At 39.4% G+C, this 21,167-nt stretch overlaps 1 protein-coding gene across 2 annotated transcripts in view; it reads right to left on the bottom strand.

Moving 5' to 3' along the window:
- pappab (pregnancy-associated plasma protein A, pappalysin 1b) overlaps window positions 1-21,167 on the bottom strand; it is a 120,747-nt gene that overhangs the window by 85,221 nt on the left and 14,359 nt on the right. For both annotated transcript variants that reach the window (XM_081367174.1, XM_081367175.1), the window contains exons 3-6: window positions 9,443-9,588; window positions 5,417-5,710; window positions 4,266-4,458; window positions 313-434 (exon numbers count right to left, since the gene is read on the bottom strand). In XM_081367174.1, coding sequence (XP_081223300.1) covers window positions 313-434; window positions 4,266-4,458; window positions 5,417-5,710; window positions 9,443-9,588 — 755 coding nt within the window. The remainder of the gene's footprint in view (window positions 1-312; window positions 435-4,265; window positions 4,459-5,416; window positions 5,711-9,442; window positions 9,589-21,167) is intronic.

Genomic DNA, 21,167 nt, shown 5'->3' with positions numbered 1-21,167 from the left:
AATTAGTATGGCTTAATGTCATAGTAAATTCAACCGTTAAAATCGTATTATGCTGTTGTTATTGTTCCAGAGCATCTTGTGGACAGCACTCAAATAAAATGATAAAAACCTGATAGAGTTCAAATCACTTAAGCATTGGTTCTTAAAACAAAAAAAGATTCTACCTTTGATCTTCCTGGACTGGTCAAAAGGTTTTTTGTAAGGTTTCTACTTTCAAAAATCTGATTTCAAAATGCATATCAGTCAAATTAAGAAGGCATCCGTTGTAAGGCTTTTGGATAATATTTTAGTCTAAAGATTACTGAGTCTTACCTTCGGCTTCACGGGGGCTCCAGTGGCCGGAGGGGGCGCAGGGTCTGGGAGAGGACGAGTTCGAGGCATACTGAAGGAGCACCCCAACTTCAGTACATCTGTCACAAACTGATCCCACTTCTCTAGGAAATCAACAGACAGCCAAAGTAGCAACTTAGACACAGCAACACCACAACTTTTTTATAACCTCTTGATGCCTTTAAGGTTGTGTTCACACTTGTTGTTTGGACTATACCACATGTAGTCCTGGTTTGCTTAGAGTTCACACTGTCACCGAACCTAAAGTAAAAAAAATGTATGATGTACATTTTGCGACAGGAACATCCAAAACAATGCTGTGTGCTGGGCTAAATGCGCTCGCTGTATGTGCGTACATATGATAGGACAGTTTTGGTCAGAATTATTGGCACCCCTGATCAAAGATGGCTATAAAAATTAACCTGCATTTTTATCCTTTTGAAATATTCATTGTAGTAAAAGAATTGAAAGTGGGGGGGAATCACATTTTGAACAATGTTTTTCTCCAAAACACATTGCATAGCCACAATTATTGGCACCCCTAGAATTTTTTATGAGAAAAATATCTCTTAAGTATATTCCCATTAATATTAACATTTTCTAGCATACAAGGTTGGCTAGGAACATGACATTGTCTAGCTATGACTTCTTGTTTTTACAGGAGTATAAAAATTAGGAAACACAAAGGCCAAATTTCCTTAATCATCCATCACAATGAATAAAACCAAAGAATATAGTTCTGATGTGCAGCAAAAGATTGTTTAACTTCACAAAAAAGTGGCTGTAAGAAAATAGTTAAAGGAGAACTCCGGTCAGTTTTAACATTGAGCTAATTTTTTTGTACATTTGGAGTGCTGTCAGTACAGAGAACAACGTCAAAAATCGGTGTTGCCTACACCGTGTTATCCTGTTTTTAAAATTTGCACCCTGTTGACTTCAATGGGGCAAGTTTTAAACCTGCTTTTAGCCTCTTAACATCCTTGATGTGTCATTACAAGTGCACAGGTCATGTGAGTGATTCCTTCGGGGTGAACGCGGGTTAATCTGACTGCAGTAGATAAGATATGAATAAAAATGATGTTTGTTCAGCCAGCGCACATACCTGTATTTTCATCCTGTTTTCGGTCGAAGGCCACATTAGTCGATTGTTGAGTTCACGCGCGTGATCATAGGTAACTAAACCTATGCGCGTGAACTCGACAATCGATTACTAATAATAAACATCATTTTTATTCATATATTTCACATCTACTGCAGTCAGATTCACCCGTGTTCACCCCGAAGGAATCACTCACATGACCTGTGCACTTGTAATGACACATCAAGGATGTTAAGGGGCTAAAAGCTGGTTTAAAACTTGCCCCATTGAAGTCAACAGGGTGCAAATTTTAAAAACAGGATAACACGGTGTAGGCAACACCGATTTTTGTCGTTGTTCTCTGTACTGACAGCACTCCAAATGTACAAAAAAATTAGCTCAATGTTAAAACTGACCGGAGTTCTCCTTTAAAGCATTAAAAATTCCCATTTCCACCATCAGGGCAAAAATTAAGACGTTCCAATCAACTAAAGATGTTACAAATCTGCCTGGAAGAGGATGTGTGTCTATATTGTCTTATTGCATGGTGAGGAGGAAAGTTTGAGTGGCCAAAGACTCTCCATAGATGGAGAATTGAAGAAATTACTTGAGTCTTGGGGGTCAGAAAGCCTAAAAAATAAACAAACAACCCCTTCATCACCACATGTTGTTTGGGAAGGTTTCAAGAAAAATCCTCCTCGCTCCTCAAAAAATAAACTCCAGCATATTTGGTTGTCAGACACGACTGGAACTTCAAAAGGGACCGGACTCTATGGTCAAATGAAACAAAAAAAAAAGCTTTTTGGTAGCAAACCCACCAGATGGGATAACAAGTACCCCATGCCCACAGTCAAATATACTGCTGGATCTTTAGGGCCCTATTTCATTGGTCCAAGCGCATGGTCTAAAGCACATGGCAAAAGTTCACTTAGGGCGTATCCCAATCCACTTTTCCTAGTTGGTCTAAAAGGGTTGTCCCTATTCTCATAATGAGTAATGGGTGTGTTCTGGGATTTACGTGCGTTAAACCAATCATAGTCTCATCTCCCATTCCCTTTAAATGCCAGTTGCATTGTACGGGCCGTGGTTGGATCGTCCATCAGGATAATGATCCAAAACAAACATCAAAATCAACACAAAAATGTGTCACTGAGCACAAAATGAAGCTTCTGCCATGGCCATCCCAGTTCCCTGACCTGAACCCTATAGAAAATGAGTGGGGTGAACTGAAGAGAAGAAGCACCAACATGGAGCTGGGAATCTAAAGGATCTGGAAAGATTCTGTATGGAGGAATGGTCTCTGATCTCTTGTCAGGTGTTCTCCAAACTAATCAGTCATTATAGGAGAAAACTCGGAGCTGTTATCTTGGCAAAAGGAGGTTGCCAAAACTATTTAATAAAAGTGTGCCAATAATTGTGGACAATGTGTTTGAGAAAAACATTTATTTCATAATGTGATTTCCCCCACTTTCAATTCTTTTACTTCAATGAAAGGTTAGATTTTTGCTAATTTTTTTAATAAAAGATCAAAGGGATAAACAAAGGAGATTTATTTTTACAGCCAGCTTTGATCATATTACCAGGGGTGCCAATAATTCTAACCACAACTGTATATGCATCAGGTATTCATGATTCATATTCAAAAAACAGGTATTCATGAGCATTCTGTCATTTTTGGGTCGTATCTTGTGACACCATGTCCTGTTTTGGGTTTGTTTACATGTCTTTGGTCCATGTTGCACTCATATTTCATTCGAAACCCATCTTTTCAGCGGTCTCGGTCCGCTTCTTTGGTGCGCACCAGGGTTCGGTTGGCAGCATTCACACTTATTCAAATGAACCGGACTAACAGAGCAAACACACCAACATTAGTTTTAATCGAACCAAACATGCCAAGTGTGAACACACCCTAAAAATGAATAAAACCGTTGAAAGAAATACTATGGTGATGGGAGAGAAATTGGTACATGACTCGAACCTCTCCATCAGCCCACTACAACTTCAATCTTTTGATGTCACGTACATTACTGCACTACATAAACTTTAATCGTTATTGACATGATTGACCTTGACTTGTTTAGCATCTGTCCAACAATTTTTATTGGGGAACTTACACAATATATTAATTTCTGGAATGAACTAATAAAACCTAATGAAACTTGAGACAATTAACAACTGAAACAAGTCTTGGAGACACTCAAAACATCACTATCTCATTGTAGTGTACATCATTTTGTATCAGGTTTCTCCTCTCTACAGGGATTATCATTTGTTTAATATTAGGCACTTTTTATTGTACAGGGCATGAAACTTTTTTTTCTTTTTCTTCCCCTTTTCAATGAATGTACATGGAAGGAGGTGCTTAACCTTCATACAATGCTGTTTTTCAAGGATGTCAATATAACTAAATGTTTTAATTTATTTTCATTTTCTTTGAGATTTATATGAGAACATTTTTGTTGGGACATTTTTATATAAAGTTAAAAAAAATTGTGTGTGATTTTCTAGAAATAAACTGATTAGGCTGATATAAAAATGAAATTAAAAACATAATTAAATAATAAAGTATTTTTGAAAACACCAGACTGGGTAACAGGTTTTTCAAATTTAAACTAAATTAAGATATAAATCAGTAGTAGCTAGCTTGTTTTGAACTAAATGTTGTAAAAACAAATCTTTTACTAAAAAAATTTTGTAGGATAATTTTTTTCTTAATACATTTATATCTTCTCAATATGTTCCTACACCAAAAAAAAGTTACTTCTTGGGTTTCACAATTTTAAGAAATGTTAAATTTTTCATAATGGGGAAAATTATACATTAATATTTTAATACATGTTTTAATAGTTCTTTTCACCTGTCTAAGTAATGGCCAGTGAGAGCAGGGAACCATTCCAGAGTAAGGGAGTCTTGGTCCTGCGCTGTTACTCGAGGTGGTAGAGGAACAGGAGCTGGTTTACTGCCAGGTCTCCAAGACTGGTAGATCAGATCTAGGTAACAGTGCATCCGAGCCACCTGGTTCAGCGTGAAGGAATTTGTGCAGTCATCATCTTTATGGGAACAAAACAAACAAAGAAATCACAGATGTTACACTAATTTTAAATCCATTTCACAAATTTCCTGTAAGAATCAGCTCAGAAAAAGCAAAAAAAATCATAATAATAATAATAATAATAATAATAATAGAGAAAATCTTCAACTCAACAGACATTGAGGGGCCTATTTTAATGATCTAAGCGCTTGGTCTTAAAGCGCAGGGCACAAGTGCACTAAGGCCATGTCCGAATCAACTTTTGCTAGTTAAACGATGGGAAAAATGGTCGGCGCGCCCGGAGCATGGTCTAAAAGGGTTTTCTATATTCTCTTAATGAGTAATGGGTGTGTTTTGGGCGTAACGTGCAAAAAAACAATCAGAGTGTAATTTCCCGTTCCCTTTAAAAGCCAGATGCACTCGCGCCATGGCGGATTTGCTATTTACATGGCAGAATTTGCAAGAGCGCAAACGGATCTGCTCCTGTTAAAACACGCAAGCAGACCATCTACGGGTCAAGGATTCCACCATATCTTTATGTACACAATATTAATTGATATTATATATTATATTGAAATCTTTTTATTTTTAATATTTGTCTAGTTTGTGTGCTGCTGGGCGTCCCTGTGTGTGTAATAAGCAGAGTGTACACACGCTGTGGACCTGCCTATAGGCGCACATTACTAACGCGCTCTTTAAATAACAAAAAAATATTTTGGTAAAATAAGCAGTATATTTCAGTTGCCTCAAAATAGCAATGCGCCAACAATGCGCCTGAACACACCTCTTTTTTAGACCAGCACGCCCATGGGCGCACACATGGTCGCAAATGTATTTGCTATTTAAACAACGTGGCGCAGGATGTGAAAATGATAACTGTGTCAAGCTGAAACTAGCAAAAAACACTTGCGTCGCGCTTGGCGCTGCATTGCACCAGGTGTATGATAGGACCCTGAGAGTTGATAAATATGTCTTACCAGCATAGCTCATGTAATTGTTGAAAGGGGTGTTTTTGAAATGACGTCTGCCACAGGTATCATTGCCTGGCTCAGGATCTCTGCAGTACTTGTACTTGGGTGTGGGATTAGTATCTGCACACAGATCTCCAGTCTCAAGAGAGGGCTCAGTCTCCAAGCAGGCATCGTTACAGGACTCCACCTCTGAGATTCCCCTGAAGACATGGTACAGTCCGAGGCTGTGGCCAATCTCATGGATCATGGTGTGAGTGTGGCCAAACGTACCATAAAATGAAGGGTTTAATACAATCCCACCTCAAAAAAGAAAGCAAGAACAGGTATCATAAGCATCATTTTTTTTGGTACCTGTTCATTTTGGAACGTTTTCTGATGACAATAAAAGTTGACAGGAAATGACAATTCAGACTCAAACCTGCTTCCTTTATATGTCATTACGATGTGTGCAACCACTGTGCCATAGCTCTGAAATCTTTTGCTGATCTTTTTGGGTCACTGCTCTTTAAAGTGCCCCTATTATGGTTTTTCGAATATTACCTTTTAATGCATTCCTCTGGTTTCACAGACAGGGCTTAAGACTAGTCCTAGACTAAAATGTAAGTCTGAGCTGTTTCCACTGAAATAAACTTGCACTGACTGATCTTAAAAATATATCAGTGCCTTTTTAGTTAAGATGCACATCGGTAATGTTTTTTTCTAAGCATGTTTATAAAAATTACTTAAATGTCCTAATTGATCTATGGTCTAATCCTGGCTTAGTCTAAGCCCTGTCTGTGAAACCGGGCCATTGTGTAATATAGATACTTGTGAATGTAAAATGTCTGCAAACTTTAAAAGATCAAAGTGCACAACAAATGAAGTTATTGTCTCCTAAAAGAAAGAATCAATTCTGAACTGCCAAAACAAGTCGTCAGCAATTCCAGTCTCACTTCATGTTATATACCTACATTGGGGAGAACAAGTATTTCATACACTGCCGATTTTGCAGGTTTTCCAACTTACAAAGCATGTAGAAGTCTGTAATTTTATCATAGGTACTCTTCAACTGTGAGTGACGGAATCTAAAACAAAAATCCAGAAAATCACATTGTATGATATTTAAGTAATTAATTTGCATTTTATTGCATGACAAAAGTATTTGATACATCAGAAAAGCAGAACTTAATATTTGGTACAGAAACCTTTGTTTGCAATTACAGAGATCATGGGCCCTATCTTGTACCCAGCGCGATTGACTTTGTACACTGACGCATGTATCATTCCTATTTTGCACCCGCGCAAAGCGCGCTTTTCCCTCCACAGAAGCACGTCGCTAAACTAGGGAATGAACTACATTGGGCGGTTCAGCTGGGCAGTTCAGCGCAAAAAAGGAGGCATGTTCCGGCGCAAACGTTCCTTCATGGTATTTTGCAGGTTTAGAAAACAATTGCGCCACTAACCAGGAAAAAATAGTTTAAAGTCAGTGGCGCGTTGCGCATGTTATTCATATGCTATTTTAAGGGCGCATGCTTGGCCATAATCAATGTAGCGTGTGCACAACGCGCATACACTTTGATTCTCTCATCTACACAGAAGCAGCAGTTTGCATTTTTGCAAATCATACATTATTACGATAGATAGATAGATAGATAGATAGATAGATAGATAGATAGATAGATAGATAGATAGATAGATAGATAGATAGATAGATAGATAGATAGATAGATAGATAGATAGATAGATAGATAGATAGACAGTTTATTATAAAAGCATACATCTAGCTTACACATTTACCCAAATTATCATACGCCTTTTTAACCGAAGTTAATTTGGGTGGGTTTCTCCATCCCCAACGTCCCTGACGAGAGCGTTGCTCTCCTCGGCTGTGAACCGCTCCTGGCGCGCGCCTGGCAAATCCGCCGTTATAATAGGAATCCGCTTTAGAACAAGCGCGCCTGCTCTTAAAGGGAATGTGAGATGACTCTCTGATTGGTTTATTTCACGTTACGCCCAAACCACACCTATGAATAATGAAGCTACTTCAGACCAACCCATTTTAGATTTGCGCCTGGCGCAAGAGTAATTTATCCCGCCGGGAAAATAGCAACAGCGCCAAGACCCGCCCACAAAGTTACTTGCGCTTTGCGCTTTGACACTTGCGTTTCAGATCGTTAAAATAGGGCCCTAAATGTTTCCTGTAGTTCTTGACCAGGTTTGCACACACTGCAGCAGGGATTTTGGCCCACTCCTCCATACAGACCTTCTCCAGATCCTTCAGGTTTCGGGGCTGTCGCTGGGCAATACGAGAGAGTTTGAGCTCCCTCCAAAGATTTTGTATTGGGTTCAGGTCTGGAGACTGGCTAGGCCACTCCAGGGCCTTGAGATGCTTCTTATGGAGCCACTCCTTAGTTGCCCTGGCTGTGTGTTTCAGGTCGTTGTCATGCTGGAAGACCCAGCCACGACCCATCTTCAATGCTCTTACTGAGGGAAGGAGGTTGTTGGCCAGGATCTCGCGATACATGGCCCCATCCATCCTCCCCTCAATACGGTGCAGTCGTACTGCCCCTTTGCAGAAAAGCATCCCCAAAGAATGATGTTTCCACCTCCATGGTTCACGGTTGGGATGGTGTTCTTGGGGTTGTACTCATCCTTCTTCTTCCTCCAAACACGGCGAGTGGAGTTTAGACCAAAAAGCTCTATTTTTGTCTCATCAGACCACATGGCCTTCTCCCATTCCTCCTCTGGATCATCCAGATGGTAATTGACAAACTTCAGACGGGCCTGGACATGCGCAGGGGAACCTTGCGTGTGCTGCAGGATTTTAATTCATGACAGCGTAGTGTGTTACTTATGGTTTTCTTTGAGACTGTGGTCCCAGCTCTCTTCAGGTCATTGACCAGGTCCTGCCGTGTAGTTCTGGGCTGATCCCTCACCTTCCTCATGATCACTGATGCCCCACGAGGTGAGATCTTGCATGGAGCCCCAGGCCGAGGGAGATTGACCGTCATCTTGAACTTCTTCCATTTTCTAATAATTGTGCCAACAGTTGTTGCCTTCTCACCAAGCTGCTTGCCTATTGTCCTGTAGCCCATCCCAGCCTTGTGCAGGTCTACAATTTTATCCCTGATGTCCTTACACAGCTCTCTGGTCTTGGCCATTGTGGAGAGGTTGGAGTCTGTTTGATTGAGTGTGTGGACAGGTGTCTTTTATACAGGAAACAAGTTCAAACAGGTGCAGTTAATACAGGTAATGAGGGGAGAACAGGAGGGCTTCTTAAAGAAAAACTAACAGGTCTGTGAAAGCCGGAATTCTTACTGGTTGGTAGGTGATCAAATTCTTATGTCATGCAATAAAATGCAAATTAATTACTTAAAAATCATACAATGTGATTTCTGGATTTTTGTTTTAGATTCCGTCACTCACAGTTGAAGAGTACCTATGATAAAAATCACAGACTTCTACATGCTTTGTAAGTGGGAAAACCTGCAAAATCGGCAGTGTATCAAATACTTGTTCTCCCCACTGTACGTAACAATGAAAGAAATTTGCATAATTCCAGCCTATGGTCATCATTGGCTGCCCGCGAACAACATCTACTTTGACCTGCCCTCAAAAAATGTAGTTGTAGCTGAGGCCTGGAAGAGTTTGGTTTGGGTTGTTGACATATCGAGAAGACACTGTTTTCAGCACAGCGAATCCACTTTGTATGCTCTTCAGAAGGATGAGGGACTTGTGCTGCAGTAGATGCAGAAAAAATGTCACCATCATTACTGTTCATATCACTGTTCATTTCACATATCAGAGACTGAATCTTCGGAAAAAAAACTAAAACATTTTTAAACTCTTTGAGAAATGAAGTGATGTGCAATGTATATTACGTGAAAGTTAAAGTGTTTTTGACCTTGGATGCATGTTTGTAATCCAATTGTAAGAGTCCTCCAAACCAATATAGCACAATAGGGGCACTTTAAAATGCTTAAAATATGCTAAATATATGATGCTGATCCAATTGTTGTTATCCATTTTTTAGTGGTCCATGTATTTATTTACCCAAATGTGTTAAAGCTTCTTTATCCCAGGGCCAAGTGCCCACACCAGCCACGTCTTCATCAGATGAGTTAGCAAAGAATATGTTCAAGTGTGTGGATCCATCCAAATTCAAAACCTCTTTCAGCTCCTTCACGTTCATGTAAGCCCTGTTGAACAAAAAACAAGACTTTTAACACCACTTGTTCAAAACAGAAAAAAGTAAGATACGATATGACTATTTTAGATTGTGAATGATTAAAATGTCTCCACAATCATAATTTTCTACATTACACATTCGATCAGTTGCTGGCGATCGCCTGCCAGATACAGTCCTTAGTATAGGTAGGTTTAGGATTAGGTGTGTGTGTGTGTGTGTGTGTGTGTGTGTGGGGGGGGGGGGGTTAGGATTAGGCAATTAGGTATTGGCTTCAACGAGGGGGATAATAATTTGGATAAACTACTCAATTCATATGGATTAGATTTTTTGAAGCATCAAAGTGGTATTTGCGTAGCTGTCAATGGAGGCACAGAAAGCTCTCAGATTTGATCAAAAAGATCTTCACCGAAGATGAACAAAAGTCTTACAGGTTTGTAACTACATGAGGGTGAATAACAGTTCAGATGTGTATCAGTATAGTACATCCGTGCATTTGGTCTTGAAGTGACAGCACCCTATTAAACTGCTGCCATCTATCATTAATGTTAATTAAACAACAAAAGACAAAGAGAAAATCACTACTACTGCTACTGTATTTACAGAAAAACTTCAGTAGCTTTAATTAGAATCTGTGTATATTTAATTCATTAAGAAGTTTGAAAATAAGTAATTCAACAGTTTGGGGTCAGTAAGAAATTAAAATAAATGTATACTTTTATTCAGCAAAGGATGCATTACATTGATCAAAAGTGACAATAAAGGTTGTCAACACAAAAGGTTCTATTTTAAATAAATACAGTTCTTTTGAACATTCTATTCATCAAAGCATCCTGAAACAATGTACACAACTGTTTTCAACACTGATAATAAATAATAATAATAATAATAATAAATGTTTACTGAGCAGTAAATCAGCCAATTAGAATGATTTCTGTAGGATCATGTGACACTGAGGACTGGAGTAATGAAAATTCAGCTTTGCCATCACAGGAATAAATTACATTTTAAAATATATTCAAAAAGAAAACAGTTATTTAAAATTGTAATAATATTTCACAATATTACTTCTTTCTTTCCCCATTTTTAATCAAATAAATGCAGCCTTGGTGAGCATAAGAGACTTTTAAAACACAAAATTTTTTTACTGATCTCAAACTTTTGAGCAGCAGTATATCTTCGTGCATCACTGGATATGCAAACGGTACATTTATGGATTTGGTTATCTAAATGTCCAATTAAAGGGTGAATATAATTACCACATTTTGAGGAATTTTTTATTCATGAAATACAACAGTCTCTGGACAGATGGGAGAGCCCATTCAGAAAATACACGAAGAGCATGTGTGTGTAAATGTTTGTCAAGAGAAGCAGTGCTCTGTAATTTAATGGCCCTAGTGAGGCTGTCACACAGAGTTTGTATTTGGAAGGAAACCTGATCCCCGCTCTGCAGCCAGCGCTGAGGTCAGAGGTCATTGGCCCTGTCTAGTTAGGAATGCATTGTGTCATTTGGATAGTTCCAAAGACGGCCCCCTTAAAATGCTTATTATTTCACCTCAAACACACTGGGTTATTCCCATGCAAGCCTTTCCCCTGCAGTGATAACTGTCATGCAAGTCAAACAAAGACAAGCCTCTCTGGAGTGATGAATGCTGGCTTGCTGGAGACATACATTTCCATAAGTACAACAGCATGTAACCATGCATATATTCATATTTGAGCAGACGTATAGTATTTCATATCGCCTCTCTGTTAACCTCCTCTGTCTTTACGGGAGGCCTGCTTAATCCTCTTTTGAAAAATGCTGGAACAAAAATGAATACAAGCGGTCCTGAGCTCCTACCGCTGACACTTTTAAATGTAGTAAATACCCACCTCCACTATTCAATGGGGGGGGGGGGACCCCACCAGGTCTCATTCCTCATCTTAAGATCAACATCTGCTAGCCAGTTCACCGCGAGGACCAATCAAACACAGTATCTGTTGTCATGCTGCTAAACCCAGGGTTAGCCTAGACATTATGAAAATTAATGTATTACTTTGTACTGCTTTTTGATGTATTAACCTTCTAAGGAAGACACAGGCTTAGGAGACAGGATGACCATTTCCTGGTATTTATTTTCTCGTAAGCCTTATACCATAGCACTATGTCTTGTTAAGTCATCACTCACTGTCATAAAAGAGAAACACTAGAAGCCTCATGACAGTTCAAAAGAAAAGTAAGTCTAGTAAACACGTTTGCATTTAAGTACTAGACCATATTTTCAATCAAAAACAAAATCTACTTATAAAGCATGTTGGTTATTGTACATCCCATTTTTAAAACGACAACACCAATCAGGGACAATATGCTCAGTCCAATCTAATGCATATCTAATCATTTTGGGGGGAATAAAATTCAGTCAACATCTGGGTCATTTCATTGACCCATCTAATACCCCTTCTGTGTGAGTGAATGGAAAGGACAGAGGCGTGATAATGTTGCACAAAATTGAACAACCAAGGCTGAGAGTGTGATGTTCTCTAGGCAGAACATTGATGATTAGTTGTGGTGTTGACGTTACAAGCCAACACAGCTGCCAATGAGATGCAGCACAGCGTGGAAACATCTTGTGTGGTACAGGTCTCAAATAACCTGCCTCATTCCACACACATTCAGAAAACAACTCAAAATAGAATAGAACATAACAAGGGGCATTACTGTGATAATCATTTCAACTTGTTATGGGTAAAGAATGAGCACTTTGACTCTCTTATGAGAAATTTGACAAGTATATCACTGGTTTATCTTGATCTAGATAATCCTCTTTTGAAAAATGAGTTTATCTAGTTTATCTAGATTAGTGAGCTATGAATAAAAAAAAAGAAATTCATATTTTCTCATTTTATTTATCTTATCTTATTATTTTAGTGTAGAACGAGTAAAGCTGTTTGTTGTTAGGATGACAAAGTTTTAAAAGTAAATTTTTTAGGTTGATTACATTTTTAGGCTGCTCTGCTTCAACTGTCTAACCGTGTTTGTCAATTTCAAAATGATCGAGATGGCCAATCAAATCAAAGAAGGCGGGTCTTACTGTCACTGTCACAATGCAACAAGAGTTCATGGAAAGATGCAAGTAGATGTAAGTATTAGATAACTGTTTTCGATAGAAATGTTCAGCGACCGACAGTAATTGCCCATCTAATGTAGTATCTACTCAGCGTTCTATGAAATTTTGTCGTTTTGAATTGAAAATATGCTATCATGGTTCATGTAATTCATAACTGAATGTGACGAGACAAGAAACATTTGCGTTTTCTACATATTATACATAAGAATAAGAGTGAATGTGTGCACATTGTAAAATAAAATATTATTTGCAAATTGTTTAAATTGATTACTTCATAACTACAATTGAATTAGTAGAACTATAACTACTTTTACCATACTTTTTTTATTTATTCCCTTGAAATCCATTTAATCCTTAGTTATTTAATTACTTAATAATAAATAATAAATCCCCCCAAGCACAAAAGTGAAACTCTGCCTATGAGTAAACCTACATATTGCAATAAATAGACATCATCCTTTAGAAAAAAAGGATTAAAAAAAAAGAAAATAAACTGTTAGGCATGACAGTTCAAAAGAAGGAAATTAAGTCTAGTAAACACACTTTTGTGTTTAAGTACTGGATACATTTCCAAACAAACACAAACACATAACATTCAATTGCGCATAAACATGTAATACGCACGTGCATGCCGTCACCGTTTTCACACGTTTTTGAAGTTTACACAGAAATTATCAGTATCGCTTTCAAACCTCGTTTTCAAAAACTTGCATTTTAAAACCTGTTTCAAATTTTGCGTTCACAGGCCACCAAAACGCTGTTGTTGTGTAAAGGAATGGCCAGAATGCATTAAAAGTTTTTTGATCTCAGTTGAAATGGTGTCGTGTAAGCAGCCCCTTAGTTAATAACTAATGATTTTTACAATGGAAATTAATTAATCAAAAACTAACTTAAGCTGGTCAATGACTTTCTTCTAGAGCTGCTGTCCAGCCAAAACAATCTTTGTTGCATTAATTTCCTATTATCACTGTCAAGCTGCTTTGAAACAATCTGTATTGTAAAAAGTGGTATATAAATGAAGGTGAATTGACTTGACTTTTTTATAAAACTATTTATAAAGCATGTTGGTTTAACATTTAAAATAACACCAATCAGGCACAATATGCTCAGTCAAAATATCTATTTATTTTTGGGGGAATAAAATTCAATCAACATTTGGTTCAATGACATTCTGTATTAGAGTGTCAATGATGCTATATATATATATATAATTATTATTATTAATAATATTATTATTAATAATTAATATTATCTCATAATTTGCCAGCAGGTACATAAGGCTGGTGTAACTTTAAGACCTGACACGGATCCATTATACTGCTACACTCTTCCTCAACCGTTTACGTTCACTTAAAACATATCTGACTGTGTTTAAGTGAATTCTCGCCAAGACCAGCATTTTGACATTATTTTGGGTGTATTTGACTGCTTAAGCTCAATAAGCAGCGAAAAAGAACTCAATTTAGCACTGAGAGTGTCATGGGATGTGGAGGATGAACCCAATAGCGGACGAAGATATGCAGACACTCAAGGTTTATTTATACACAAAAACAGAAAACAAAACCCACGAGGGGGCAAAACAGGACTGAGGACAGGTAACTTAGACTAAGACAAGATAACAAACAAAGACTAAACTCTGACTTGACGATAAAGGGAAACAAACTCTCAATACAGAATTAACAGGTCTCTGACAAAGTACTCACAGTGTAGATCATGTTAGACAGTGTACCGACACAGGACAGAAAACATGAGGGGATTAAATAGGGAGAAAACTAATCAGGAACACAGGTGATAATGGGTAAAGCAATAATGACTAAACAAGGGTAACAAGGGGGCGGGGTTACATGACGAGACAACGCAAGCACATGGCCAAACAAATGGCCATGTGCTTACACACAAAACATGGGTCTGTCATGATTCTGCCTCAAAACAAGAGAAATCTAGGACACGAAGGCAGAATCATGACAGAGAGGCTGCTTTATGTGCATGCACTTTGGGTGTGAGCACAAAATCTGTGGGAATGAGTAAAATTATGCGCAATACGCAAAATCCCACGCCGAAGTTCAAGCCCTGTATTCATCCTGAGAAAATGAGGGGAGGTGGATTTATGTGTCAACTCGCTGTCAGACAGATGAGAGACAGAGAAAGCGCACTGAGTATCGTGTATCTATTCTGTGGAAAATTAGTATTATTAGCGATTCAGATATTTCAGTATCGATATATGGATATATGGCTAGTAGGAGGGACTGCATTACATGGCACTGCTAAAATCCACCCGTATTTGGCAGGTGTTAATGTCCAGGCCTGTATGTACATGTACAGTATATGTATATGTATATGTATATAAATATTGTAATAAATAGAATGACATCATCCTTTATAAACAAGAAAGAAAAAGAAATCAAAAGGCGGCAGAGGTTCGCTTGTGGAAGCCAGCTCAGGAGAACAGATGATATAAGGTTTCCCTCCTAATAATTTCAGGAATTTCATTATTTCCTATGAAAATATTTGGCTGGCTTTTTGGCTGTACAGAAGGGGGAAAGGGGGTCAGAGAGTTTCATGATGAGATGAATAAGTCAGCTATAGAGTAAGTGCAAAAAGAGCTTGTTTTTTTAAAACGCAGGCCTCTGCTTTAATAAAAATTCCACTACTGTAGGTCAAAGCCACCTAATCTGAGTTCAATTAAGTTTAATCCACTGGCTCACTTACAAAAACACAACACGAATCAGATGTGGACGTAGGCCTACTACATAAACAGCAGGCCAAAGTATGCATATGTCCAGCCAAAGTATGCAGGCATCAGTGGTCATGTATTGCACAATTCTGCTCAGGATCATTTGAGGGTTTTTTGCTGAGTAGGGAAGAGGGTGACACTGGCAGTACAACGTTTGAAGCCACATAATGAATCACTAGGCTGACATTAGTGGTGATCACCTTCATGAATGCCAGAATAGTCTGGTGCCAATCTCACAGGGCAGAACGTCTTAAAAGAGGTCAGTCCATTCACATTTACATATCAACATGTACAGTACAGGCTTGTATCATGGGAATGCTGTCCATTATATGAGCAAAAAAGGGGGGAGAAAGCGCAGAAGTCACTGCTGATCAGTTCCGCCTGGCTACACTGAGAGTGCTCCAAGTGGTGTGTTGACGCATTTATATTTAATGCCTATTAAATGCGTGATTATGGCTTCATCCATTTACACCCATGTATTATTCATCTGAATCAGTAAAGACTGCCTTACATCCAGATGTACTGAGTGTGGTTTTGCGTAGAGCTGCTCGGGGCGGGTTGGCATGGCAGTGTTCACCAGTTGGCTGAGAGGGCTATAATTTTCTCAGCCTTTCAGGGATCTTTTCATCAGCTCCAAGTACATAAGAGGAGTGATCAATCATCTATACAATTAGCATCATGCACAACCAGGCGTGAAGTTCACAGGCTCGTGGGATAATTTGTAGCTGACCTCTACAGGAATAATATAATTCACAGACAGTTACCATAAAAGGGACTAGAAGAGAGGAGGACTCGTTTATGCAAGGTCTATCAAAAATGGGGGCTGTTTTATATATGAAGAAAAGAGAACTGAAGTAGATAAAACATAAGAAATATTGGATGAAAATAATACAGTAAACACTGTAGCCTCGCTGAAGAATGAGCGCAATGTAGAGCGTTGGATATTTCTATGTATCTCTGAGACAGTTTTCCACAGGAAACACCTGCACAAAGTATTTTAAAAACATATTTTTTTGGGAGAATAAAATTCGATCAACATCTGGTTCAATGACATACTGTATTAGAGTGTGCACGATCTGTGTATGTGTATACAGTATATATATATATATATATATATATATATATATATATATATATATATATATATATATATATATATATATATATATATATATATATATATATATATATATATATATATATATATATATATATATATACATACATTCCGAACTATATATTCCTAAATCCTCCATTACTTCCAGATTATGTCATTTGTTATATTGCTTTCACAATTTTTCACTCTCAGAAATATTGCTAATTTGGAATGAACAAAAGATTTACTTTTTTTTTTTTTTTTTTACATTTTACTAAAACTTTACATTATGTTTGAAAAAAATACTGCTGAGCCTTTAATAAACATTAAATTATTTTCCGCGAAACAGTTCAAAAGGTCCGCTGTAATGAATCACCATAAATCATCTCAATACTTAGTTTGAGTTATCTCGCAAAACTTTCGCATTTAGTGTTTTTGCGAACAATCCCAAAGTTTCTCTGGGGAACGCAACACTTTCACAAGAGAATGCAAAAGTTTGGTGAGCGAACGCAAAAGCACTGTCATATAATTTCTCATCCCATCTATTTTTTCCCCACCTCCAAGGTCCCCTTAGAAGCTCAGAAAAATACAATGTGAAAAATATGCCTTGGTTATTTTTAATCAGATATTTTGTGCTATACATTAAACATTGCAAATGTATGTGGCAACAGTAGCTGTTTCAAAATTATTATTCTTCTGATAAAAAAAAAAACAGCCCTTTGAGCCATTTCAGAGCAAATACATAAATAAAGAGATATGTATCAACTATTAAAGGCTGAAACACATTGAGAGCTGTATCCTCAGGACTACATTCATGCTGACTCAACATAAGTTGTGTACCATCACATTTGAGGCGGACAGCCAGACACACAAACAGAGACGCTGCAACAAAGCATCAGCATTATTTGGTTCTCATGAATGCCTCGCATTATTTTAGGAGACAAATATGTTTGAAATACAACTGAAACTATCTCTTTGAAATTGAATAAGGTTGTGTGTGTCCAGTGATGCTAATGTGGTGGAGTGGAAGTCCCCAGTGAAAAGGCCTCCTCACACAAATGAATCAGCTGGTCTCACAGTGGCATGTTAAAGGACTACTTAATTGCTGCAGTTTAAAAAGAGGAAATCCTTCTGTCCCCAGGGCTTAACTCTTTATCCAAACCTACTTCTAAACACTAGGGGTTGGACCTTGTGGTTGTGTGCCGATGTGTGTGTGCCATTGCATGCAATGAATAGGGAGACAGATCTCAATCTCTTTTTTTAGGTTGCCACTTCTGTAGGCTTGTGGTTTCACAAGCCTCTAGAGGAAAAAAAAGGTGCTAAGAGCGTCCAAATCCTTGATAAGGTAACCAGCTATTAGCCAGCTTAGTTTACAAGCCAAGTGACTTAGACTATGTCACAGAATGAAGTTTCACTGCTAATAGAGATCCTCTTATTTTTTGAGTTGGATCCCCTTTTCAAGGACAAAGCAGGGGGCAAAGAGAGTGCACAGCGGTACAACATACCTTTGACTACTCTGAGACAAACAAGTATGCACTTGAGGTATGCTGTAAGGAAAGCTACTGTATGCATTTTCTTTCCTCTCTTGAAGTTGTCGTGACCTTTGAATCATCAGTGATCCGCGAAAGCCCTGCCCTGAAGCTAAATACTGGCATCACTGCCAGACTGAGCACTTAATCCAGTTCCATACACAGATAGTTCAGTTATTTATATGAGTGGCAAACACAAATCAATTGAATTTACTCCTGAAACATTCCGGTTTTTATAAAATCGACATACGGTAGCTAACAGCTAGCTATTAAAGCACTGATGATGTCACTATCTTTTTGACACTGAGAGCTCGTCTCAAGTGCTTGAAAATGAGCCAAATACTGGTCTTGACTCATGCAATTATACTGACTTGACTCATTTTTATTTTTTTTGACTCGTCTTGTTTTTTATACCGCCTTGATTACCATAGTTTTTCACCAGGCCAGCGGTCTTAGGGTGACCCCATATCATGTCACATTATATCATATACATATATGCATCAGCTTAAAGTGCATAGTTAAAAACATGATGTTCCCTTTCAAGGGAACTCGAGCTGCGTTTGAGACGCTGTGGGAACGCCCTGCGTGATTGCGTTGTGAAGCACGTGTATAATCAGTCCAATGGAAAGACAAGACGTCATAGGCGGGTGACGTCATCGACCAGGAAACTATAAAGCACCCCTGAAACCAGACCGCGTTAGCTTCTGTGCCTTCAGCAAGCACTCTCTGTATATCTGTCCTTGTCATATTTATTGTTATCTGTCAAGTTCAATATATCATATATAATGGCGAGCAAGCAAGATTTTAAGCGTTGTGTTGTTCCCTGCCCCCGTTACATCATGGGTGGAGACACACATCAGCTTTGTGTTGCTTGTTTGGGAGTGGAGCATGCCCAGTCAGTACTCGAGGGGGCTGACTGTGAGCATTGCGAGAAGCTGTCCGTGAGGACGCTCCACTCCCGCCGGGCGTTCTTCGAGGAGGACGGTTCGCTTCGCGTTCCCCGAGGTGCTGGTCCCGCAGCTGCCGAGGCACAGCGGCGGCTTTTATCTTGGGGTTCGCAGATGGATTTAGTAGCGGGGTTTGAGACGGGCCCCGCCCTTTCTCAGCCCTTACCTGCTGAATCCAGTGCCTCTGCCCAGGAAGGAGCCCGCTCTGCGGCTTCTCCTTCCCAGGTTGAACCACCAATGCTGTGGCTATCCAGTTCTGAGGAACTGGATGTCGTTAGTATTGATACAGGGGATTATGAGTCTTCGCCAGCTCATACCTCTGTTGATGAGGAGATATTGGAGGTCTCTTACTCGTGCTGTAGCTAAATTAAATATTGACTGGCCAGCCGATGATGCTGAAACCGAATCTAGAAAGTGTCTTTTAGATGAACGATATTTGCCATCTAGATCACAACCTCCTCGTCGGGAACTCCCGTTTTTTACCGATCTCCACACCGAGGTGTCAAAATCGTGGAATAAACCGGTGTCTTTCAGAGTGTATAACCCACAACTATAGTAATATTAAGGGTATATCACACTATGGTTATATGACAATGCCTCGGGCGGAAGAGATGCTTGCGAGCTATCTCTCCCCCGAGTCAGCGTCATCACTGAAGCCCCGACGTTACCCACCAAGCCTTTAAAAGCTACATCTTCGCTGGTGGGTAAAGCGTATTCGGCAGCAGGTCAAGCCGCGACATGTTTACACACCATGTCTATTCTCCAAGCATACCAGGCTGACCTGCTGAAGGACATGGACGATTGTGAGGAAGTTAGCGCTGACAGATCTATCTCTCCGGGCCACCAAAGAGACGGACAAATCTGTGGGCCGTTCTATGGCAGCCCTGGTGGCCACGGAACGTCATCTTTAGTTAAATCTTTCAGATATTAAAGATAGAGATAGGTCTGTTCTTCTGGACGTGCCTCTTTTGCCTACAAGTCTGTTCGGCGACGCTATAAATTGTGCCATCGATAGGTTTCAAGAAACGAAAAAACAATCTGCGGCGTTCCAGAGGTTTCTTCCTCGCCGGTCCAATGTCCCCGAGATATTAAATATATGAATATTAAATATGAATATTAAATCTGAGCAGTCTCGGCCATCTACGAGCTCCTCACAGCACAGAGTGCAACAGAAACAGAGCATTGCCGCTCGGGCTCCTCCACAATCTGGGGAACCTGGGTGGCGGTCACAGTCTAAGCCTGTTAGGGGTAGGCAAGATCTGAGGACTGTCATCTCTAAGAGGGCTTGGACTAAGAAGAAGTCCTGACGCCAAGGTTGTTTTCTGAGGAGAGTCGCAGTGCTGCCACTTCGGTTTTCCCTGCCAGTTCGCCGTTTCAGAGCACCGAGGTGTCAGCGTCCCCATACGATCCTCAGAGGAGGGTCGTAGAACGGTCAGTTCGGTTGTTCCCTGCCGCTTCGCCGCTTCAGGGCACCGAAATGACTGTTCAACCAAATCCAGAGGCCAGTCTCGAGAGACTGGTTCCCTTAGCACAATTTCTGGCAGAGTGGAAACTACTACCAAATATTTCTCAGTGGGTCCTGCATATAATTAGCCTGACTTCGTCATACTCATATTCTAGTCAGAATGTGAGTCTGATACCGCTCCATAGAGATTTGATTATGGGGCGTGTCTCAACCGAACTAGGAAAAAACAACAACTCTGCACTCAATTGGATAGACCTACAACCAATCAGAGCAACGGAGTAAATGACGCATGTCCTTCATTCATATTTTCAACCAACACAATGTCGCGGGCGCCGCTCTCTGTTCCTCTTTTAAAATTAATGTGCTGTCGATATCTTCTATAACAGACGCGATGGCGGAATCTACACATGATGTTTCATAAACAAAGTTCGGGAGGAGCACGTACAAATAATCAATCCAATATCAACTTGTCATCAAACAATACCATGTCTAACGTTACCGAGGAAGCATATTCACTCTGTCAACTTACCTAACACTCCTTGACAGTTTTTCAGCATCCCTCGGTCCCTCCACCACCCCGAATCCTCACTCTTGTCTTGTTCTCTCACAACCAGGAACACGGGGGGAGTATGGCTACCGAGTCCACAGCCCTCTCGGACAGCACGTCATATACGCATTTATTCTATCTAACTTATTTGTGTGAACTCATGA

This window comes from Scardinius erythrophthalmus (assembly GCF_964197995.2).
Source record: "Scardinius erythrophthalmus genome assembly, chromosome: 5".
Taxonomy (NCBI): Eukaryota; Metazoa; Chordata; class Actinopteri; order Cypriniformes; family Leuciscidae; genus Scardinius; species Scardinius erythrophthalmus.
Note: the sequence above shows the minus strand (reverse complement) of the source record. Positions and strands in the feature narration are given on the sequence as shown.